The sequence below is a fragment of the Bos grunniens genome, chromosome 14 (assembly GCF_055505025.1).
Source record: "Bos grunniens cultivar Pamir isolate PY7600 chromosome 14, Bosgru_T2T1.0, whole genome shotgun sequence".
NCBI lineage: Eukaryota > Metazoa > Chordata > Mammalia > Artiodactyla > Bovidae > Bos > Bos grunniens.
This window is the reverse complement of record NC_141178.1, coordinates 57,118,129-57,143,296: the sequence shown is the minus strand read 5'-3', so window position 1 is coordinate 57,143,296 and position 25,168 is coordinate 57,118,129. Positions and strand designations below refer to the sequence as shown.

General features: G+C 42.8%; 1 protein-coding gene across 4 annotated transcripts in view; it reads right to left on the bottom strand.

Moving 5' to 3' along the window:
• Positions 1-10,226, bottom strand: part of TOX (thymocyte selection associated high mobility group box) — a 311,030-nt gene extending 300,804 nt beyond the window's left edge. For 2 of the 4 annotated variants that reach the window (XM_086336890.1, XM_086336891.1), the window contains exon 1: positions 9,849-10,226. In XM_086336890.1, the coding sequence (XP_086193016.1) occupies positions 9,849-9,950 (102 nt within the window). In that variant the 5' untranslated portion in view covers positions 9,951-10,226. Of the gene's footprint in view, positions 1-8,637; positions 9,599-9,848 lie in introns of those variants that run through there. The other 2 variants (XM_086336894.1, XM_086336893.1) reach the window with 2 other exon arrangements.
• Positions 10,227-25,168: the final 14,942 nt, after the last annotated feature.

Sequence of the window (25,168 nt, the reverse complement as noted above, 5' to 3'; positions counted from 1 at the left end):
AACCACTAGACATGATTAGCACATTATGTGAACTTTAGTAGGCAAATTATCTCTTATTGAAATATAATGTTGGTTATAACTAGCTGTAAACATAATTTTTAAAACTTCCCAGTGCACAACTCCAGGTTTTACTACCATTCAGTTCATTATTGGCCAGTAATCGATGAAAACAGGTTCTGTTGGGGAATGTACTTATGGGAACTGAATCTCCAAAAGGCAGACCTTGTCACCAAAGGCTGACTTGAAAACTGTTTGGCATTCCAAGTTCAGGGATATTAGCATACATGCAAACTTTCTCTCTTTAAGTCAAACTGTTCAAGAACTAGAAAAGCTGCTTTGGGATTTTTCTTCTTCTTTATTTCTTTAATCAGTTCTTAAAAGATTAGTTTTGCAGTAAATTTTGGAGTTACCTTGAAAAATAACGGCATAATGTATTTCAAAAAGCTTAATTTGGAGAGAGAAAAAGATTATCCCATCAGCCTTAGTAACTGAACACCGTGCAGAGAGTCCATTATGAACAGTCTTTTATGCCCTGGCAGAAAGTCATTAACATAAAATAAATCATTAGCTTTGATATTAAGCTTCTACTATCTGCAGGTTTCTATGATTAATGTTCATGACTGCATCTGCCAAATGATAAAATATACTTTTTGTTGAAAGGTTATCCTGCCTCTTTATTATTAACATTTCTCTTTATACAATTGTTCCTGGCATTTTAGGTGAAGGCATATTGGTGTAGAAGGAAAGAGTTAGTTTTTTACAAGAGCTTGGAGATGCCAATGCATATAACACTTTACCCATCATTTTTCAAATTAACCATTTAATTGAGTTAAAGGACTTAAGAATATCAGGTGGTGTGCAGACATGCTTTCAGTGTAATTGGACTATCTTTAGATCCAGTTGGTCCATTGTTTAATTAATCTTGCATATTATATTGCCCATCTCTGGCCCATATATCAGAGGAAGGGAGTGAGGGGCAAGCTTAGTCCCCTGAAGTCAGGAACTACAAGAGGTCATTTCCCTCTGGAGCAGGCATTCTCAACTTTATTTTATCTCCCTACACTGCCCCATAGATAACAGATTCCATCCTAACATCTCTCATTAGGTGCACTGACTCACAATGCAGAAAGCGAAAAAGACACTCCCTGGGGGCTTATCAATATCTGAGAGATGGAGATTACAGTCTGTACAGACACACACCTCATTTTCCCCAATTCACCTCTGACCCGCTAGAAAGGTTATTCCTTTCGCTCCTTTCCTGAAAGAATCACTAATCTATGACTTTGGGAGAAAACGTCATTCCACTAAGGTAGCAGAAATAGAAGAAATGGGCTGAGAATGCAGTATTTTTCTAAGGTCTACCATGGCTTGAATTTTTGAACATCTTTTCTCACATGGTTTCAAAATAATCTACCTCTGTTGACTCCTTGAGGCTCAAAAGGGTGCCTTGATACAAACATAAGTTATTTCCTCTAGTGGATGCAGGCAAGATTGGGACACAGGTGGATGAAAGGTTTTTAGGTATCAGAACTTTTACCAGACATAGAACAGAGTCAGGCTTCTAAACAGAATGGGAAACAAGTGGAGGGAACCATATCCTTTCAGGGTTATATTTATTTTGCCTAGGGGGTAAGTCAACATAGGTTCAAGAGCCCAGGTTTTATGTGAAATCTTCAGCAAGTCTTTTCTTCAGTGAGGCCTAGGGCTTTCCTCAGAAAAGATTCAGTTCTTTAGTCTTATTAAGGTATAATTTGCCCAATTAAAGCCCTATCATTGTGAAAAAGTGTCACATGTGAAATACGGCTAAGTTTCTTAAAAAGGAGTGGTAATGAGGCATTCCTGCTAGCTAGTATGATTGCCTTTGTTGTTGTACACACTGATTCTGCCACTTGCGGTAAACTCTCCTGCATTTATGGGAAGAAATATATCCAGGACAATGTGAAACACAGTAAAACACGTGCTCACCCAACACATACACACACGCACATGCACGTGTATGTGCGCAGGCCAATTTCTCTACCAGGTAACTGACTTCCAGAGAGGGGCTCAAAGACTTGAATGGAAAAGTGTTCATGCAGCAACTGATGGTGTTGTAACTGTGGATCAGATACATGTAACTTATAAGCCCACATAGTAACTCAAAACACTTTATATTTTCTTGGCCACTAGCAAAGCTTCTTATCAACGAACCATAGCACTAGTTTATTTAGGAGTCCTTTCAAAACAGCTTCATAAAAGCACATAACTCAAGAATGAAAAACAATAAATACTTGGCTAAAGCTGAACCATTAAAAACTCCAAAGTGAAAAATGGACAAACAGAAAAGCATTGAGAGTGACATGGGTTTCATGACCTTTGTTAGCATAAAAATAAATCAGTGATGATGTTTCATAAATACAATGGAAATCTGAAGATAGATTTTAAAAGTTAGGCAAACTCTCGCTGTAGATCAAATAAAGAGATCTAGGGAAATATTGATACCTCTTGATAAAACAGGGGGGTTCTCTTTGGCATCACCCCTCCTCTGATCTTTTTGCTGCATCCAGGCACAGAGCAATATAACGTTCCCATTTTCAAAATGAATGCTATAGGGAGGAACATGTTATAACCAGGAAAGACTCATTTCAGGTTAATGTGAATTCCATGTCTCAAAGTATTATGGAAGAACTGCTATAATTAACAGTCTGTTGGCACTTCCATTATAAACCACATTTCTAAGCAGTTTATAACTCAACTGTTTTTAATGAGAAATTACTCTTTAGGATGAAACTTGGCATGCATGGTTTAAAACAAAAAAAATGCTCCACTTCATTAGGGTAGATGTAAGCTGTAGCATCTTGGTGGGCTGCTTTCCTAGCAGGACAGTCCATTTAACACAACTCACTATCTACTGCTGGTCCTGTCAACCCTTGGAGACCACAGGCTATCTGATTCTGGGAAGTGCATCTTCAAAGAAAATGATCAACTGAATAATAGTTGTTCTTGGGCCTCCTCAGGGGCCTGGGCCCAGGATTCCCCTCGGATACCAAAATCTGAAGTCTCTCAAGTCCTTATATAAAGTGATACAGTATTTGCATGTAACCTACACACATCCTCCGTTACTTTAAATCATCTCTGGATTACTTATAATGCCTAAAACAATGTAAATGCTATGCTAATAGCTGTAGGCACTATGTAAATGATATGTAAATAGTTGCTGCTGGTGTGCAGCAAATTCAAGTTTCACTTTCTGAAACTTTCTGGGATTCTCTACCGCCCCCAAATATTTTCTATCTGAAGTTGGATGACTTGCCAGTGCAGAACCTGCATATATGGAGAGCTGCGTGCACGCACGCTCAGTTGTGTCTGACTCTTTGCGACCCCATAGACTAGTCCATCAGGCTCCTCCATCCACAGGATTCTCCAGGCAAGATTATTGGAGTGGGTTGCCATTTCCTTCTCCAGGGGATCTTCCCAACCCAGGCACTGAAGCAGCATCTTCTACATTGCTGGTGGATTCTTTACCACTGCACCACCTGGGAAGCCCGTGGAAAGCTGATGTATATTAATAACATGAAAATCGAAATAAATAAGAAAAAAGAAACTATCTTTAAGATTGGTAAAAGTAAACATTCCCATGTTAAAATTTTGTTTAAATTCAATTAAACAAGGCAGCTTTCATATATTCAGATGCTTCATGGGGAAGCTTCTTGCAGCCAAGATTATAGCTATGTCTTTGGGGCCCACAGTATTTATAATTATGGTGTATCACAATGTTGTTTTCTCCCAAAGATATACATGTTAGATTCTTATATTTGGCTGTATACAACGTAAGTTTTATCTTAAACAGTTGATCCAATATTTTAAAAATGCAATTGTTCATAACAGTTCATCGAGTCATGATAAGTAGTATATTACTTTTCCTTGAAATATAAGTTAAATATTCTACCTTATGACTTCTCAGAAACCTTGAGATTCACCTTTGGATAAGCTAAGATGTAGGATGACAAGTTACCTAAAAGTGATTAAATAGGTTCTTCATTTCCAACTATTCCAATCTTAGTTATCTATGTATATTCTGATGAGAACACATAAACATGCCAACCCATATAATCACTATAAATGTAACTACCTAACTTACCATGTGCAACTAAAGATCAGAAGATCATAGTCCCACTTACATACTATTTTAGAGTCTAAATTAAGATTTCTCACTGATAAGGGATATTCAAGGAGCTGATCCCAAGCTCTAGATACACTGTGCTTAAAATGTGCTGGAAGAAAGGAACAGTGAGAGCTTAGAAATACCCACCATGGCTTTCCTCTCAGGATCACATCTGTTTTCTTAGTCTATTATTCTATGACCCTAGGTCATTCACTCAGCTGGGGAAAAGGATAGCAGCCTAGTTGAGGACTTTAGGAAGTGGACCTGGGCCTACGGACTAGAAGTTTCCAATTTCTGTGCCCAAGAAAGGTCAAGTACTGGGAGAAGGATGGACTTGCCAACATGGCTATGATGGCAATGATGACAATGAAGACAAGCACCAAAGGTGGCCAAGATGAACACAATGGTGAGCCAAGGATCTGAGCAGAGCAAGTTCAGGTGAGAAAACATAGACCTTCCACGTTCAGACCCAGACTGGGAAGGAGAAAAGCAGGGGAGGGGGAGTTGTTCCAGGATTGCGGGTGTTTGGGAAGGGGATGAGGAGGAGGGAGGGAGGAGGCACCAGACACACAGACAGACCAGTTGCTGAGGGTAGGCTTCCATCAAGACAGGAGGATCTCCAGTAATTGAGAAATATCCCCAGGGTCTTTTTCAACTTTCTAGTAAGTTAGCAAAATGTTGGAAAGCACGAGAATAAGTCATCCTTCGTGGTAAGATTTCCTCTATGCCCATAGCCCCAGTCCCCTAACCTATCCCTTTCTTGAATTGAGCCCATCACACAAAAAAATACGACCACAAGAAATAGCCCCACACACCAAAACCAACATTTGAGACCCATTCTGGTCCTAAGAAAACCACTGTTAACTTGGAACTTTCCCTACTTCTTTCAGATTCAAGTGCCTTACATTTTTCTCTGTTCTAAGCCCCTTGCAATCATGTCACTTAAAAAAACAACAATAAGCAGCTGATGAGATAATATTTAAATATTAGTTTGGTTTTCCCAGCTAAGAGAAATATCAAAATGCTCCTTAATATCATCACTCAGTAACTTTAAAATAAATGGTAAAATGTGAGAATAGTAAATAATGTAAACTATTTTAAAAATAACATTATGAGCTCCAAAGCTCAAAACTAAAATTTTTGCATAGACATTTAAAATTGGAGTTTATGACACTGAGATATCTCACAAAATCAAGATATTAATAGCTACATTTGAGGTTTTTGTATGACATCTGACTTAGTGGCCAAAACCATATGATTGCTTGGCTCAAAGCTCTTGCCTATAAATTTATTTAAAACATATTTAAAGACCTCAAAACTTACGAAAGATGCCAGCTTAATAAAACTCCCATGGGAGTTTTTAATTACACTAATGATGTTCAAAGTATTGACTATGAATTTCCCAAAGTCCTAGAAGTTCTGGGGGTAGGGAGGGAACTAATCAAGCATGATGCTCTAAATTGCTTATAGTCCTCCCCTCCCTCCTCTCTCCCCTCCTCCTTTTTCTTACATGTATTAAAGCAGAAATAATGACTCCATCATAATGTGCTTGCAAATCCTGTATTTTAGGAAGGGTGAGTTTTGCCACATTCAAGAAAACACATAATACTCTAAACAGGAAAATAAGCTCGAAGGAGATTCTGCAGAGATGAAAATGAATCTTGTTTTCCTCAGAAGTCATCAAATGTTTAATGTTAGCCCTGACATTTTAAGTCAGAGTTCATCACAAACAGGTTCTTCCTCCTGTGTTTATGTGAAAAGATGATACATTTTCCTTCCTCATTTCAATGACAAAAGCCCAATATTCCAAACGCCCATTATTTTTCACTCTGTATATAGCCAGTATTAAGCATGGGTTTGTGTTATGAACTTCCTTGGGTCTAAATCAGTCAAAGAAAGATTCAGGGCCTGATTCCACAAAAGCAACCGCTGAGAACAGTAAAGACCATTATTTCCTCTCCCACTGCTGGCAGAGGTCAGCATCCCTGTCATTAGCCATGTCATAACATAATTGTATTACTACTCCTTATGTGGGCAGATACTGAGCAATAACTGAACACATCACATCATTGCAGAAATGAAAAAGTGCCACTTCTTCGTCCCAATTTAGCATAAAATCAGTGAAAACAATCTTCAGAAATGACACTGCACTAGAAACTGAAAGGAACTGTTATTACTCTGTGGGTATATATTTAAACTAATGTTCTGACATCTTCAACTAGAACAAAAAAGAGGACTCTATTTTACTACTAAGCTCCAATTGGGAGTGCCTATAATCCAATTTCTTTTGGTAACATTCAGTTCAATTAAGGGATACAATGTTACTTAAAATAGCCTTCATTAGATGAAACTCCAGTATGGTACCCATCTCTCAATGTCTCAAACAAAGCCATGCTTTAAGTTGCCAGAGGTAAACAGTGTTACTTTGAGCCTACTGGTTCCTGTCCAGTCTATGAGTTACACTGCTATTTCAAAGGCTGACCTATATACAGCAACATGCCATCCAGTTCTGGCTGTTTGTATAAGAAGAGATGCTTCGCACAGTTGCCATAACTAACATCGATGCATTGTTCTCACTTTTCTCCCTCAATGGGTTACGTGAAAATGGAGGCCACTTTGTATGATGATGTGCTCATAACCTAATGTGTTCTTGCAACAGAGCGATACTAAATTAAACTGTTTTCCAAAAAATTGCTCCTCCAGAGTTTATTAACTGAACAATATAAGTAGTGTTTTGGCAATCTATAGAGCAGCAGTGCTGGAGAATGTCAGCAAAGTAAAACAACCTCGTTTTAGTTTAGAAAAGCTCCAGGAAGAGGATATTCATTTTCTGGATTAGGGTCTCTCCTGACATTGAAAAAAATAATGTCACTGGAGAAAGTCTAGTCACAGTGTGTGGTGCTGAAGCACAGAAAGATACTGGTTCCGCTGGGATTTAGCACACTGACTTTAGTAAAGTGTCGACAGATTTCAAATAAAGACAATTAGTAATTTATGATCTTATCATCCTACTGAAAACAAATAGCCTGACAAAGTGACTGTTTCTTGTAATCAACTACACACTAGTGACACCTCTGAAAGAGACAAGGTTTACTTTGCAGTCTTCTCTCTTTGGGGGGAGTCAGAGCTAACTTGTTTTTACTAATGTAGATAAAGATTATTTCACCTCTTTCAAACTTCTGTCCACCTTTTAGATCCCAGCAAATCTACTTGAGTCACTGCAAAAATGAATGCTGGCTGACTACACTGTAAGCAGCTCAAACTGTGGAACCGGACAGAAATTTTGTGCCAATGCTAATCACGGTGGAGTAGAAAACATTAGTGCCGGGGCTTTCTGGGGCCTAGCAAATCTACTCAGTACACGAAATATAATCAAGAATGAGTGACAAACATAGTTGATAGACTGCTACCCAGAGAAGGGCAGGAGCAGACATCCTGAGGCAAACATTTCCATGAAGTCTCTTCCTACTATGAAAAGTGTATCTTATGACTGTGTATCTTTAAAAATCCATTATTCCCTGAATAAGTAAAATAGAAGACTTGCATCCAGTCTATAGAAAGGGTGGCTGATTTGCATTTAAAAAGAACAGTTTGCTCCCCGTACACTGGATGACTTAAAAGGAACTTCAATGAGCTAGTAAAAAAAAATTCTGAAGACTTTCTAAATTAATTTATTCAATGCACAGTACAACCCACTAAAATTATTTAAAGCACTTAATTGGAAAATGATTTAATATATTGGAGCAATTCTTGATTTTCCAAAGCATTTAACTTTCAAATTAAATCTGACCCTCCTATCACTAGAATGACGAGTGAAATGTGTATCTAAGACATTATAAAATCACAGATAAACTTAATAAGATTTGTCCAGTTTCAGTGACAAAATGTTTCTGACCTTTTGGTTCCAATTAATACTGCGGAATAGGTCTTTACTATCAAGAATGCTGCTACCTTTCTATTATTTTTGTTAGTAGACGTGTTATAAGCAAAAATAAAATATTACAAACACAAAACACCTCCTTATTAAGGCAAACCAGACTTTAGAGTAAAAGAGCTATGTTACCAACAAATAATGAAACTTCATCACAGAAACTTCTCTGGTCAAAGTTCCCTTACCCTCCAACTTGTCCCTAGCTACAGAGATGCTTCCTGCGGGATGAAAAGCCTTTCTACCTTGTCCAAGACTAGACTCCTCTGGTTTCTAACTTGCCTAGACATCAACACACGCACGTTGGTCTTACACATTGTATACACAGGGCATCAGGGAACTTCTCCACGGGATGCTATAACTCACAGCTCTGTGGGGTGTGTGTCTGGAGGGTGTCTGGAGTGTGAGTGCGTGTGTGTGTGAGTGTGTGTGTGTGTGAGTGTGTGTGTGTGTGAGTGTGTGTGTGTGCATGCGCGCGGGCGCGCGCCTGGATTGACCAAGACTCTGAGTTGCGAGTCTGCAGCGTGCTGGGGCCCCGGGGCTGAGGGTGAAACGCGCTAAATACCTCCGGCTCACGTAAAATAGCTGCTTGATGATGACTCGCCACCGGGCAAATGTTACCAGTCCCAACGCTCTATCCAGTGGAATTCACCGAGGGGCCGACGCGGGATTGCTGGCAGAGGCACGGTGTCCACCGAGCGGGAGCTGGGCGTCTAAACCGCTCCCCCAGAGTCGCAGAGAACTCAATTCTCCCCGCCACGTTTCACCGGGCAGGACTGTTTAGACATGTCCAAAAAGCCCGAGGCGAGGACAGCCGTGGCCCTGCGGCTGCTCTCGGACTCGGTGCCCCACGCGTCCTCCCTCCGGGAGGTGAGAGTTCGGGAAAGCGCAGGAGTCGCCCCCTTCCTATGTATCCCCAGACTGTTCCATCCTTGGGACAAGCGGAGCTCCGCAGAAGCCCCGCTCACCCTCCCGGCCGGCTTCGCCCCGGACCCCGCGGCCTGAGCACCTGGGGTCCCCGGGCTTCGGGTACAGTCCAGTCCAGGACCTGCTCGCGTCCCGCGCCGAGTGCTGCTGCTCCGAACGTGAACGCGGCGCGCCCGCCCAGTTCCTAACAAACTCGCGGTTTCTGCGCGCACCTCCGGGCGGGAGCTGTCCCCGGGACCCCGCGCTCCCGTGGCACCCCGGCCTGCAGATCCGAGCCCGGATACTGGGCTCTACCGCCGATCGGCTTCGGGAAAACAAAAGAGTTGCGGAGCGCCGTTCCCGGGCGGAGGGCTTCTCCGGGTCCCCGGCACCCTGACTCCCAGCGGCTCCCCTGGCAACTAATTCTGGGCCGGGAAGCGGTACCACGAGCCCCCGCAGCCCGCACAGGAACGAAGGAGGGAGAAGGGGAAACGAGAAAATCAACGGAATTCTCTCACTCTCCGCCTGCGTTCCGGGACCCCAGACACACCCCCAAAGTATTCTGCTGTTCTTTCTTAATTTTTTTCCCCCCAGCGCCCGCGGCAACCCTAGGCAGGACTACTGAATCGCGATCAGCGGGAAGGGAACGATGGAGCAAAGCGCGTCACTTTCCGCACTATCGCGGTGCAGGGTAAAGCCGGCAGCTGCTCCGCAAAACTGACTCCCCGAGCGCACGCCCCGGCAGCCGCGGGGCTGCGAGCCGAGCGCGCCCGGGAGACCGGCCTCCGCGGCCGGCCGGCGGGCCTGCCGCCGCCCCCCTCCCGGGACCGAGCAGCCAGAACGCGGCGGAAACAAAAGCAGAGCGTTCACCTTGTTGCAATAGTAGGGGTCCAGGCAGGGAGAGGGTCCCAAACAGGGCGCGTCGGGCGCAGCGGCGGGCTGGGCTGGAGGTGGATAAAATCTTACGTCCATTTCACTCTCACATCAAGCAAACTCCTTTTCTGTGCCTTAAAAAAAAAAAAAAAGTGTCCAGCAAAACAAGCTTAGACGGAACAGAGAGAGGTGTCTGGACTCAGGAGTAAAAGAAACACCTTCCTTCCCTCACATCCGTTTGTGGTTTGTTTAAGAAGAAGAGGAGAAAAAAAAAAAAAAAAAGAAAGAAAGAAAAAAAAAAGAGGGGGGAAAAGCGCTCAACTCTCCCCCAAGCCGCGGCGCGCACCCGTCGGCGCCGAGCGCGCAGCCCGCTCCGCCGCCGGGCAGGTAACTTCATGCGCTCATTGTCCCCCCGCCCGCGCCCCCCTCCCCGCCTCCCGCGCCCCTCGCCGCCCGGCACACGCGCTCGGGCTCTAGGTCCTGGGCGTTTTATTGAAGTCTCTGAGTTGCTCTGCTTGGAGTTTATTTTCTCCACCTTGGAGGCCTGGAATAGGGTGGGGAGGACCGGAGAGGGGGACAGGGCGGTGTGTGTGTGGTGTGGTGTGTAGAGGGGGGCGGTGAGCGCCCCGGGCCCGGCGGGGTGGGGTGCGCGGCGGGACGCGGGTTGCTGGCGGCCCAATGGCGAACGCTCGAGGCCGGGGGCCGGAGGAGGGTGGAGCGGAGAAGGACCAGGAGAACGTGGCTGGGCCCCGGGCCGCGCTCTCCTGGCCGCGGCGCGACGCACACAAAGGGGCCGGCGAGCCCGAGCCTGAGGCGGCCACGGGGCCCAGCGGGGAGCACGCAGCCAGGGGGCGCTGTGGCGCATCCCGCTCCGCGGCCCCGCCCCCAGGCCCGCCCCGGCCCCGCCCCGCTCCCGCCGCCCCTGCCGCGGCCCTCCCCACCTCTCTCTGGCGCCCAACACCTCTAGCCGCGCGGCCGTCCCCACCCAGCTGTTCGCTCCCCACCCCAGTTCCCGCTCTTGGGTGGAAGTGACTGCTCCTGCCTGCGCTGCTGTGGGGGCCGGGAACCCTCGGGGAGCGCCAACCCTCTGCGCGCTCTAACTGGCCTTCTGTCCCAGGGACCCCAAGGGAGGGCAGTTGGCGAAGGCTAAGGCTGCGTTGTTGTTGTGGTGGTGGTGGTTGTTCAGTCGCTCAGTCGTGTCTGCCTCCTTGCCACCCCATGGTCTGCAGCAGGCCAGGCTTCCTTGTCCATCACCAAACTCCCAGAGCTTGTTCAAACTCATGTCAATTGAGTCAGTGATGCCCATCTCCTCCTCTATCCTCTACTTCTCCTCCTGCCTTCAATCTTTCCCAGCGTCGGGGTCTTTTCCAATGAACTGGCTCTTAGCATCGGGTAGCCAAAGTATTGGGAGTTTCAGCTTCAGCATCAGTCCTTCCAGTGAATATTCAGGGTTGATTTCGTTTAGGATTGACTTTTTTGATCTCCTTTCAGTCCAAGGGACTCTCAAGAGTCTTCTCCAATACCACAGTTTGAAAGCATCAATTCTTAAGCACTCAGCCTTCTTTATGGTCTAAGTCTCACATCCATACATGACTACTGGAAAAACCACAGCTTTAACTCTATGGACCTTTGTTGGCAAAGTGATGTCTCTGCTTTTTAATATGTTGTCTAGGTTTGTCTGAGGACAGTATAAGGAAGGATAAAATGAACATCCCTTGAGGTCTATACATGGCTCCTTTAGGAACATTTTGTTAGGCATTGTTTTATATTTCTTACATCATTTTCATCTTAAGTCATTGTTTTCTTTCTTCCCTCATCATTTTTTAAGTGGCAAGAATACAGCTTCCTCTCTACCTCCAGATGAACACGGTGCGAATTGTTGTAGGGAGAGAGAATTGTAAGATAAAAGAATTTTTCTCTGTTGGATTCAGAAGAACCTCTGTGTTTCCAGGTCCTTCAAGGAGTGATTGATCAGTCATATGTGATGATGTCTCCATAAAAATCCCAAAGATCAGGGTTCAGAGAGCTTCCAAAGTGGTGAACAGTAGAGGTGCTGGCCTCTCTCATACCTTGCCCTCTGTAGCTCTTCTATCTATTTGTTCCTCTATGTCCTTTATTATACCCTTATATAATCAAGTGATAGACAGTAAGTCAACCTTTTCCTGAGTTCTATGAGCCACTCCAGAAAATTAAGCAACCCCAAGGAGGTGCCATAGGAACGTCTGATTTATAACTGATTGGTCACAGGCATAGGTAAATAGAGACTCCCCTAGTGGCCCAGTAGCTCAAAACTGCATTCACAACGCAGGAGAACTGATTTCCATCGCTGGTCAGGGAACTGGATCCCACATTCCGCAACAAAGATCAAAGATCCTGTGTGCTGCAACTAAGACCTGGTACAGTGAAATAAATAATTTTTTTTTAAAGTGTTATGTGCCTGCCTGGATAAAGGGGGGGTGGTTGGGGGAGAAGGGATACATATCCATGTATGGCTGAGTCCTTTAGCTGTTCACCTGCAGCTACCGAAACATTGTTAATCAGCCGTCAGTTCAGTTCAGTTCAGTCGCTCAGTTGTGTCCGACTCCTTGCGACCCCATGAATCACAGAACGCCAGGGTCCCTGTCCATCACCAACTCCCGGAGTTCACTCAGACTCATGTCCATCGAGTCAGTGATGCCATCCAGCCATCTCATCCTCTGTCGTCCCCTTCTCCTCCTGCCCCCAATCCCTCCCAGCATCAGAGTCTTTTCCAATGAGTCAACTCTTCGCATGAGGTGGCCAAAGTACTGGAGTTTCAACTTTAGCATCATTCCTTCCAAAGAAATCCCAGGGCTGATGTCCTTCAGAATGGACTGGTTGGATCCCCTTGCAGTCCAAGGGACTCTCAAGAGTCTTCTCCAACACCACAGTTCAAAAGCATCAGTTCTTCGGTGCTCAGCCTTCTTCACAGTCCAACTCTCACATCCATACATGACCACAGGAAAATAATCAGCTATACTCCAATACACAGTAAAAGTTTGAAGTTTGAAAAAAAGGAGAAGCACAAGTAACAACCTAGACTTGCAACTGGAAGTGTGTATGTCTTTGGCGTTGCGGGGAGGGGGGAGGTGCGGGGGGGCAGTCTTGTGGGACTGAGCCCTTATCCTGTGAGTTCTGATGTTATCTCCAAGTAAATAATGGCAGAATTGAGTCCAATTGTAGGACACCCAGCTGGTGTTACAAAATTGCTTCATGTGGAGAAAACCCACACGTCTGGCGTCAGAAGTGTTGAGTGTCTAGTAGTGTAAGAGCAAAGGAGAAAGACAGGAAGCAGACCAAGTTTTTCCCAACTCAGGTGCAAATTTGAGCTGTTGGCAAAAAAATTTTAAGTTCTATACTCTAATCACTCATATATAGAGAGAAGACCAGGAGTGTCGTCTCCGTGTAATCGGAAAAAATACTCTCTTGATAATGCTCCACCCAGGACTGGTCATGATCATGTCTCAAATGGGTAGGTGCACTTCCACCAAGAAAAACTTGGGGAAATTTAAAAAGCAAGACCTCTGAGTAAATCTTATTGATTTGAAAGATAAAATAGAGGATCATTATAACTTTTGAAAGAAAACCTTTTTATTTTATATTGGAGTATAACCAATTAATAATGGTGTAATAGTTTCAGGTGGACAGTAAAGGAACTCAGCTATACGTATACATGTATCCAATCTCCCCCAAATTCTGGCCCAGTCATTACGTTACTTTTCAATTTCTGCGGCATTCAACTCTATGTCATGGCTTTTTGTTGTTGTTAGTCGCTAAGTCATATCTTGACACTTTTGGACTATAACCTGCTGGGCCTCTCTGTCCGTGGGATTTCCCAAGCAAAAATACTGGACTGGGTTACCATTTCCTTCTCCAGTGGATCTTCCTGACCCAGGGATCAAACTCCTACATTGTCTCCTACATTAGCAGCAGATTCGTTACCACTGAGCTACCAGCGAGGCTCTCATTTATTTGTCCATTTATTCATACATGTGTACATTCTTCATCAAAGGTTTATGAGCTGGGGGGAAAGCACTATGCTGTATGTTGTGTGTAGGTTAACATATAAAAACAAATTACTTCAAAACACTTTCTTCTTTAAATGACTTTAGAGTCTTATTGAGCAGTGTTTCCAGCACTGTTTGTTCAGTGAAATCACCTTAGAAGCTTCAAAAAATACTTGTGCCTGGGATCCTCCTGCAAAGAATCTGATTCAGTTCATTTGGGGTAGGGCCTCGGCATAGGACTTTTTAAAATCTCTCAACTTTTAAAAAGATTGAGGTCAATTGTTCTAGAAGGAAAGATAAGACGTGCAGAGAGGTAATGTTAAATATTTTAGTAAATAAAATTGGCTGCATTTTTCTTGGGGTTGAAAATCACAAGGAGACACTGGGGACCCTGACTTCCAGGATCCCATCACCTGCACTGCCTTTCAGAGACTGAGTGTGGCAACAAAACATGAATAAATTGTTGTGTAGCCAGACTACAATTTGGTCATCTGAACTAGGAATTTTACATACCTCATTACCAGAAAATAGGCTCCCCAGTGGCTCAGTGATAAAGAATCCACCTGTGATGCAGGAGACATGGGTTTGATCCCTGGGTTGGGAAGATCCCCTGGAGAAGGAAATGGAAACCCAGTCCAGTATTTTTGCCTGGGAAATCCCATGGACAGAGGAACCAGGCAGGCTACAGTCCATGGTGTCACAAAAGAGTCAGACATGACTGAACAACTGAGCCTGTGCACCAGAAAATATGTGTCTATAAGCAAAACATCTCCCCACTAGAATTGATGTAATAACATGGATAGCTGCAATTTATAAAATGCCTCCTCTATTGTAGACCTGGTCCTCATTTTTATACATTTAACTTCACTGTCTCATTTAGTTTTACAAATGACATTGGAAACCCTAACCAGTAATTACAAACCACACTTAGCATTTGATTTGGTTCTCTAAACATTACCCATCATCATTTTAATTATGGTTCCATACATTGTAATGTTTTCAAATTTGCAATTGCTTTCCTTGACCACATTTTATGTTTACTGATTCTTTGTACTATGCTAAGTCCTAAATCTTGGAGTAAGATCTCCAAATTACACACAGGATGTGTTACTTTAGGGAAAATATCCCCTAGAAAGTTCATCCTATCTATGATATATTAGAGTTTTATTAGAAATTATTCAACAACAAAGTGGTACTTCCTGAGGGACATTTTTTGTTAGTTTGGGGAGTTAGTTTTTCTTTCAGGAAGATCCCCTGGAGATGGAAATGGCAAACCACTCCAGTATGCTTGCCTGGGAAATCCCATGGACAGAGGAGCCTGGCAGGCTACAGTCCACCACAGGGTCACAGAAGAGTCAGACATGACTTAGCAACTAAACAACAACAACCACAGCAGACTACCTCTACAGATAGACTGTGAAAAACATCTTGTAGGAATTCATTTTGAAATACTAAATTTTTAAGCTAAAATGGAAGTATGCCATACTTTATAATTAAATTAATATTCAGTCTTTCCCTGGCCTCTTATGTAAGGGTGAGTTTTCCAGCAAAGCTAATGCCTCAATCTCTCCTATAGAAGAAAAGCCTCATTTTTTAAAAAGACCATTCATTTGAACCTCATTGGGCCACCTTCTGTTTTAACCTATCTCATTATGCACGCGTATATAGGTTGACCTTCCTAACAAGGTTATGGGGTGAAATAGCTGTGCCTGTCCCCTTAGAACCTAACCAACCCTGAGTCCTACTTAAAGTTTCAAAAAACATCATTAAGGGTTTTGTTGGGAAAGGTTTACATTTTCTCAACTTGCCAGTTAGAATTTAGTGTTGTCCAGAGTCATTCACTATTTTTCTAAAGTAATTTAAATGTAAACTAGGCTGATATGCAGTTCGTAATATAATGCCACAAGAGAACACAGAGTACTGAAGTTTATTTCCTGGGGAGACTGGTGAGAAATGACTAGACTGGAAGCCTTTCAACCAGAAAATAAAGGATTTTTGGAATGATGAAAGTTTGAAGGAAATGATAGAGGGTCCACAGATACCTCACATGGTACTCAATGACTCATAAAATGCAGTATTTTTTACATACTATGGAAAGTGCGCCATGCTTGTACATGTCACCATTGAGTCTGGTACAGTACTTTGATCTTCAACAATATACAACATTTGTGGCATAATGGCCATAATAGGACTATTCAGCTATTTCACACGGCAATAATCCAGTCCTCTCTCATCAGGATAAACTGTGAGGACAAATCCTTTCAAAATCAGAATTAGTTCCTTGTAGAAGAGGGAGGCTACAATTATCCTTTAAATAGGAGCAGCTGCAACATGGTATCGGCCTGGATTGTGGCAGAGAAGTGTTTCTCCAATGCAATTAAATGGATTTTTTTTTTAATGCACACATGTTCTATAAAAAGTCAACTGCAAGGTGAGTAGGCGTGGAATTGCTGAGATGAAAAGAACACGCATTTTGCTTACCTGAGTTAATATCACTACCTTGGTAAGTGATATTTTGCTGCGAACGAATTATCAAGGCTCCTACTTTCCCATAAAGTGGGCCCACTTGGGGACCAGAGTAACACAAAGGAAAGATAATTCTGGTTCATTTGTACACTCTGTGTCTTATTTTGAAATGTGTTTAAAGCTACATTTTGTTATTGTTGCTTTTCCAAAAGATATGATGAGTCAACAGCAACATTTTGATTTAAACAAGAAAGGTAGCCCTTGGGTGGAGAAATATAAATATAGGACTTAACGCTAGGCAGCGCCTACCTCCATGACAAGACAAATGGAAGGGCACTTCAGTTTTGACCATAAAGATAATTAAAGGATTGGAAAATAAGATCTTTAAGAAAGATGAAAGGACCAGAGAGGGTAATGTGGAGAGGCAATGTAATATCTTCAAATTGTGTATCTTAAGAGTTCTTTCAGAACAACCAGACAACACCTCCACTGGAGATATGACATGAGGAATTGTATGTAATTCTAGAACAGTGAGCATTTCATCTCACGTGAAAAAAATTTCCCCCAGTGATCCTGAATGTACTGCCAAAAGAGAGTATGAGCTCTCCTTAGGACTGCTTTTTAAAATCTCAGCACCCAATGAATACTTGTCAAGTCACCCAAACATCTCCTGACACCCCTCCTCTTCTTGAAATGTTCCTTCTTTATAAAAGACCCAGTGGGCAGAGGGTTTGAACTTAGCTCTAATTATCTGAAGGGTTTCCGTGCTCATAAATTTTAGATAGGATAAAGTTCAGCCAGACAATGAACCAAGATGTCTCCCGTGGCTCTTTGAAATCTGAAAAATGCTTTCTTTAACGTTAGTTCTCGTTCCTGAGTATTGTCAAGGACGTTGGTCACAAAGGAAAATAGCAACATCTGATTTTGTAGACAAAATTTAAGATGTGATGTAAAACTAGGCATTACAATCTTTAATATACTTTTAGAAGTTTACTTTTTTTAAAAGAACACTCTCACATGAGAGAGATGGCCTTTTAAAATGATCCCTGAGCCAAAGATGAAAGAAAAGGAATCCTCCTGCTTCACTAGACTGGATTATAATGCGTAGCCTTCAATTCACTAATTCAAAAATCACACATTTTCAAGATAGCAAGAGACTCTTCAGCTCCAAGTTAGGCTGATGGTGGCTGCCAAATCCCTACTCCTCCCATGAAATCGTCCATGGTTGATTAGGAAAGTGACTCTACCCTCTACCTGCCCTGTTTCCACAGGTAGTCCCTGATCTCTGCCCTGATTAAGTGCGCCCTGCTTCCTTCCACTATAAATCTCTTTACACTTGACCTTTACGTAATGCAATTACCTGTCTATCCATGTATTGCTTTAATGTTTCCATTTCGTTCCTAGTGGCATTCCAATATACCTGTCTGTATTAACGTGTTTGATGCTGATTCTAAGCTCCTGGAGGGAAGGGACAGAATCTCTTTAGATGGGATTGATGGTCCTCAAATATCAAATGCCTAAAAAATGCTCTCTGCAAGAAAACAACTTAACTTAGCATATTTTTTCTTGGTCTGGAGAGATTTAATTCAGGAAGCTATTGGTAAAGATTCAGGATGTCATAATATATAAACACTTCCATTTTATTAAGACAAGTAGGAAAGAGTTAGAATTGTACTATATTATCTATGTTGCCTTGTCTCTATTACTACGTTTGAATATCACCTGTAATTAGGGCTTCCCTAGCAGCACAGTGGTAAAGAGTCCTCTTGCCAGTGCAGGAGATGCGGGTTCGATTCCTGATCGGGAAGATCCCCGGGAGAAGGAAATGGCAACCCACTCCAGTATTCTTGCCTGGGAAATCCCATGGACAGAGAAGCCTGGCAGGCTACACAGCCTGGGGTCACACAGAGTCGGACTGAAGCGACTGAGCATGCACATCATCTATTAATATAACTAAGGAAACCATAAATTATTAAGGTCCCTTTACATGTTAAGTGTCCCCATGGAATAATACGTTAGTTCTTGTGGCTCCTTCTCCCCCTCTTCCTCCACTCTCTTGACTGCTTTACCCATTTATGCTTTTGATGTGGTGTCTATAAACACCTATAATCTCTAGACTTCCAGAGGATTGGGACCTCCCTGGTGGTCCAGCTCTCTGATACCCAAATATACCAAACCGGTAACTCTCCCGAAAACAGCCACATGTCACTGGCCTTATTTTCAAGCGTTTACACCTAGTGCTCCCTTGGTCTAGAAAAAGCATCAGTAGTGCCACATAATCACATCACTTCCAAAATCCAAATCAAGTATTACCTCCACGTGAAGCCCTGCTTCTCTCCCTACCCGCCACCCACCTCCCCCCCAGCCCCAGGCATGATGTGTATTCCATTACTGTGTTGTAATCATTAGTTTATAAGCTATTTTTCTTCTGCTTTAGATTATATCTCAATCATCTTTATACTTCTAACCTTTGGTATAGAAATGAGTACAAATGGCTAGTACGACACGGCAAGTTTTTTTTTTTTTTTTTAATGTGACCTGCTTCTGTTAGGTGTTATTTGGGAATAGTGTCATATATTTTATGGTGAATACAGTTTTTAAAAAAAGATTTATCCACTCCCTTAGCAGTGGTTTATCTCTCCCTCAGAGAAAACCAGAATGAGTTTTTTAATAAAATGATTGAACAGGTACACTAAATCTTCAATTTAATTATTTCAATTCCTGCAAAAAAAAGGTCTTTCAGAAAGCCTGCTGCTTGGTAAAATGTGATAAAGTTCCAACACATTCTTAAAAGTTGTAAATTAATTTATAAATTTCCATTCAAAGTTTAATCTGCTATTTTCACACAAGAAAACTCATAAGGTTGCTTCCTATTGAGTTACTATCTTTGCATCTAGAGTTTAAGCCAGTATTTAATCTCTTTCTAGAAGCTTCCAGAGGTGCTTCGTACATTATAGGTGAATGTTGCCCATTTTTATTGCTTTTGGAGTTAAGCAAGAATTCCACACCTGTCATTCCAGACCCTGGCTTGCTTACTTACTTCTAGTTTATTTCTCTCAATTTTTGTATTTCTCCCAGGGCAGGTCACCTTTTTTTTTTTAATGTGCCCTGACTCTGGCTTCTGCGTGTACGTTCCTAAGCACTGTCCTGCCCTCCACATCCTCCCAGAAGCTTCATCACCCTCTTGCTTTTGTTCTTAACAGCCACTGCCCCGATGAAACTACTACTGATTCTTCTGTCTCGATCTAGGCTTGTCCTACTCTCATTCCTGGAGCAACTATTGGTGATTCTTTCATGGGATGTCTCTCTCACCCACTGTGTTACCATTCTATGCATTTTATCCCATCTCCCTTCTCAATAAGTTTTTGGGGCAGTATTACCGTGCCCTGTTCATCTCTGAGATGCCTGCAATGCCGAGCACAATTTCTTGACCATAACAAGGACTCAGTAGCTATTTGTTTAACTGAATTGAATTCAAATATGTTCAAACAGCTCTCTCCTCACTATGTTTGACAAAACAATTATAACAAGTCCATAATCACATTCAATGGTAAAGCCAGGATTTGAACATGAATAGCTCACTGTACTTTAACCCCTACAACTTTGTTATCCCTACAATAGACAGAATATGTATTCAAAATTGTTGGCCTGGCTATAAAATTTATCTCTAATCATTAAAGGGTAAACGTTTTCCTGATACTACTGAACATATTTTCTCTGACAGTGTGACAAAAAATGATTTTATTTTTCTGTGACACCAGTTTCACAGAATGGGAACGTAAAGCAATTTAAGAGCATTCCTTTCATAAGTTTATTATGATATCCCTCTGAGTTCTTTCAGGATCTATAGATACAATGCACAGATGTATAGATACTATCAAGTTTACTATATAATATTGGATTATGCATGCATGCTCAGTCATGTCCAACTCTTTGAATCCCCATGGACTGACTATAAACCAACAGTCTCCTCTGCCCATGGGATTTTCCAGGCAAGAGTACTGGAATGGGTTGCCATGCCCTCCTCCAGGGAATCTTCCTGACCAATGAATTGAACCTACATCTCCTGCATTGCAGGTGGATTCTTTACCACTGAGCCATCAGAGAAGTGCCCATAATAACGGATTGTCTGTCCCCAGTTGGAAGACTGTTTACTTCTGTGCACTTCAGTGGCTCAAAGGTAGCACAGGAGTATTTGGAGCCAAGGATGTGGGCTTTATAATAAACTTGGCTTAGCATTCAGGGGTTTATTCTGGGTTTTGGGGCTTCAATATGCTGGAAGAAATATGGAATCTACAAAACATCTTTTTAATCTCAGTGATGGAACTTGAAAATTTAAAAAACAAGTCTAAAAAAATAACACCAACTTAATCTCTCCCTACATAAAGGAACCACTTGTTCTAGTAGAAAGCACTGTTGAATTTATTTTTAGAATAGGAAGGGAAAATAAAACTGAGGGAAGCAATGAAGCAACAATGAATTACCCTTCTGCTCTGGTGATATATTTGAACTGATTTTTCCTTTGTGGCTGGGCTTTTTCTGGGGGACAGAAACAGCAGAAATTATTTTACAATGCCCTTCAATAGCTGAGTCAAAATTCTCCTGAACTGTTGAAATTCTTCCTTATTTGCAGTTGAGTTTACTTTACTTTTACCAGTAGGTGTTTCAGATCAATGTGCATTTCACCACCATCTTCTGGATGGAAAACTGCCTTTCCGTTCAGCAGCCTTCTCTTAAAATATCTTAAGTTTAAGATTTTCTGCTTTATAACTGTGTCGTTTCCTTTCTAAAATATTTTGAGAATGTGAGGTTCTGGCAGTATCAGTTCAGTTCAGTCACTCAGTCGTGTCCGACTCTTTGTGACCCCGTGAATTGTAGCATGCCAGGCCTCCCTGTCCATCACCAACTCCTGGAGTTCACTCAAACTCACGACCATCGAGTCAGTGATGCCATCCAGCCATCTCATCCTCTGTTGTCCCCTTCTCCTCCTGCCCCCAATCCCTCCCAGCATCAGAGTCTTTTCCAATGAGTCAACTCTTCGCATGAGGTGGCCAAAGTACTGGAGTTTCAGCTTTAGCATCATTTCTTCCAAAGAACACCCAGGACTGATGTCCTTTAGGATGGACTGGTTGGATCTCCTTGCAGTCCAAGAGACTCTCAAGAGTCTTCTCCAACACCACAGTTCAAAAGCATCAGTTCTTCGGCATTCAGCTTTCTTCACAGTCCAACTCTCACATCCCATACATGACTACTGGACTGTAAATCAGATTAAACAACACCAATTGCCAAGTGATCAGACAGAGAAAGAATTGTATGGATGAAAACTAATGACACTCTGACCATTGCTAGGTGGCACTCTGTGGGATGCTCACAAGGAGTCCAGTTCCAGTGGCCGTTGAGCACTAGCTTCTGGGCTGTTTGGAGGAATGCTGGTCTCCTGCTTCAGTCCAAGAAAGATCCCATCAAGACAATTTCAGCAATTGTCTTGATCTTGATCGCTCTTATATTTGCTCTGTGGAAACTGGCAAATAAAGGCTGGTCTAGGGTTTCATTTGTCTGGATAATTATATAAGCTTGGGAGAATATATTGCAAACATTTTATTTTTTCCTCCACTCTTCTTTAGTTTGCATGATTTGGCTTTGCTTCTTCTTAACTTGAAAATACCCCAATGCAAGCAACAATTTTTTTTGCCAAAGGTTTTGAAAAACCTCTGCTGTCTGGGGTAGTGCATGTTTTCTGGTGGTATGAGAAGATGCTGTGGGGATTAAGAGCCTGTGCTTGGGGATCTACCAAGCTGGGTCTAAATGCCAGTTCTGCTATTTGCCCAACTCTGGCAACTGAGTCCATCTTTTGCTGCTCAATTTCCTCATCTTGAAGACAAGGATCCCAATAAGAGTAAAAATACCTTATGGTGGTTTTTGTTGTTCAGTCTGTAAGCCGTGTCTGACTCTTTGCCACCCCACAGACTCCAGCACCCGCGCCAGATTCCTCTGTCCTCCGCTGTCTCCTAGAGTTCGCTCAAGTTCATGTCCATTGGTTGGTGATGCTATCTAACTATCTCATCCTTTGCCGCTCCCTTCTCTTTTTTCCTTCACTCTTTTCTAGCATCAGGGTCTTTGCCAATGAATCCACTTGCTCACAAAGGCTGTAAAATAGTAATTCTGATATGTTCTAGGCATAGGCACTGATTAAAGTTTCTTATGGATATTATCTCACTTCATGTCTTACCCCATGAGGTTGGCTCTATTAGTAATCCCAATTCAAGGGAGAAGGGGATTCCCTGGTGCCTCAACGGTAAAGAATCTGTCTGCCAACGCAGGAGACACCAGTTTGATCCCTGAGTCAGGAAGATTCCCTGGAGGAGAGCATGGCAACCCACTCCAGCATTCTTCACTGGAGAATCCCATGGACAGGGGAGCCTGGTGGGCTACAGTCCATAGGGTTGAAAAGAGTCAGACACGACTGAAGCAACTGAGCAGGCACACAGGTAAGGGAGAAAGAGATGGGGGCACAGAGGGTAAAGTAGCTGAGTAGGGACACCCCACTGTAGGGAAGTGCCAGCTGGGATTCTGGCCCAGGCACGATTGTACTACAGGTGTATTCTTCACTAAGCAAAGCTAGTCTTTCATGGGCGTGGGCAATGTGACTTATGGTGCCTGCTGGACAAGTGGACACATGTGCGTTTAATTCACAGAGTGCTCCTGAGCTGTGCGGCAAGGCGTCTCACAGTTCATGACCTGCCTGTGCAGGTCTTGGGTGGGTGCTGGGAGAAGGAGGAGCCCAGACGCCAGAGTTACATCCCTGCCACCTTGCTGAGTCTGCTCTGCTCTGAGATTTTCCCTGAAGCCTGAAGGGGGATCAATTTTCTTTCCTTCAGATTGTTTTTTTCTTAACATTTCTGTTAATTTTTTTTTTTATATTTTATTCCCCCCCCCTCTCATATTATCCTTAAGCATCACCAGCCAAAGAATTAAAGGAATACTCTTGGGGTTGCTATTTTTAACTCCTGTGGTTGGAGAGGATTCAATAAACATGCCTCTAGTGTTAGTTAACATGTTTTATTGGCTCGCCGCATGTTTAAATATGCTCCACACACACTGCTCTTTAAGTCTTCACCTCTTTTGCCCCAGCTTGACTGTATGTTCTCTTTTCACGATGTCTTCCTTACTTGGCTATGGTTTAGGCATATTTGTATACCCTTCTCATCCAGCCAAAAGACTGTAATCTTCTTGAGGGCAGAAATTCTTACTTTCTTATCATGTTATGTCCTGTAGCAGCTAGCATGTTGTGGTTGTTTAGACACTGAGTTGTGTCTGCCTCTTGTGTGACCCCATGGAATGTAGCCCACTGGGCTCCTCTGTCCATGGGATTCTCCAGGCAATAATACTGGAGTGGGTTGACATTCTCTTCTTCAGAGGATCTTCCTGACCCAGAGATTGAACCTGGACTCCTGAGTTGCAGGCAGATTCTTTACCATTTGATCTCCAGGGAAGAAAGATGCTTATCACATAGTTATATAACAGACTTGGAAATTATTTGTTTTTATTAAAATTACACTTAAAGATGTGATAAACTTGAGAAAAATTAGCAAGACTAATGTTTACAACTTTATTCCAAACAATTGTTATCTATTGAGTAGATAATTTTTTAAAAGTTGCCCCGTTTCTTTGCCTCTCTCTTATCCAGAGTATTTTGCAATGGTGATGGTTTAGTCATTAAGTCATGCCTGACTCTTGCAATCCCATGGACTGTATCCTGCCAGGCTCCTCTGTCCATGGGATTTTCCAGGCGAGAATACTGGAGTGGGTTGCCATTCCCTTTCTCTAGGAAAACTTCCCGACCTAGAGATTGAACCAGGGTCTCCTGCACTAAGGTGGATTCTTTACCGAGTGAGGCACAAGGGAAGCCCCCTCAGGAGGTGGAGGCCATTTATTTATTCCTTAAGTCTGGATTAATACTGAAATGGCTTTGGACTATTACAAACAGTGGCAGCTACAGCATGCTAGTTTCAAGACTAGGACTAGAGTGACCTTGGCACGCATGTATTATCTTTTTTTTTTGTCACTGCGCCACTACCATGAGAGGAAGCTCGGGTTAGCCTGCTGAGACCCCGACAGGAGCAACAGGACTGAGTCGAGATGTACTAGCAACACCAGCAGAGACCGGAGGGCTGCCTGGTCAGCCAGCAGACTCTTCCTTTTCTCCTTCCCCACTTCCTTCCTTCCATTACATCTTTCTTCCCCTCACCCCTTTCTTTTTCAATGTATATAAGGTTTTCTTTAAAATTGCCGTACTCTGCTAGCCCATCACATCTACTAGGATTAGGCCTGCAGTGACCGAGAGTAGGAAAGACACTCCTCTTTTTTTTTACATTTATTTTTAATTGGAGGATAACGCTTTACAATGTTGTGTTGGTTTCTGTCATATATCAACATGAATCAGGCATAAGTATACATCTGTTCCCTCCCTCTTAAACCTCCCTCCCTCCACCCCCCACCCGTTTCCACTCATCTAGGTTGCCACAGAGCACCAGATTGAGCTCCCTGTGTTATACAGCAACTTCCCCTTGGCTATCATTTTACACACGGTAGTACATATATGTCAATGCTACTCTCTCAATTTGTCCCACCCTCTCCTGCCCCCACTGTGTCCATGACTCTGTTCTCTATGAGGAAAGACACTTCTTAATTCTGTAACCTTCAAAGCAAACGGATTCTTCATGAAGCTAGTGCACTGGGGAAATTAGTGTAAAAATTATCCTAACAAAACAAAAGATATGTCCTAAATAAAACAGCTTCTTGGTTTTAGACATAGTAGATATACTC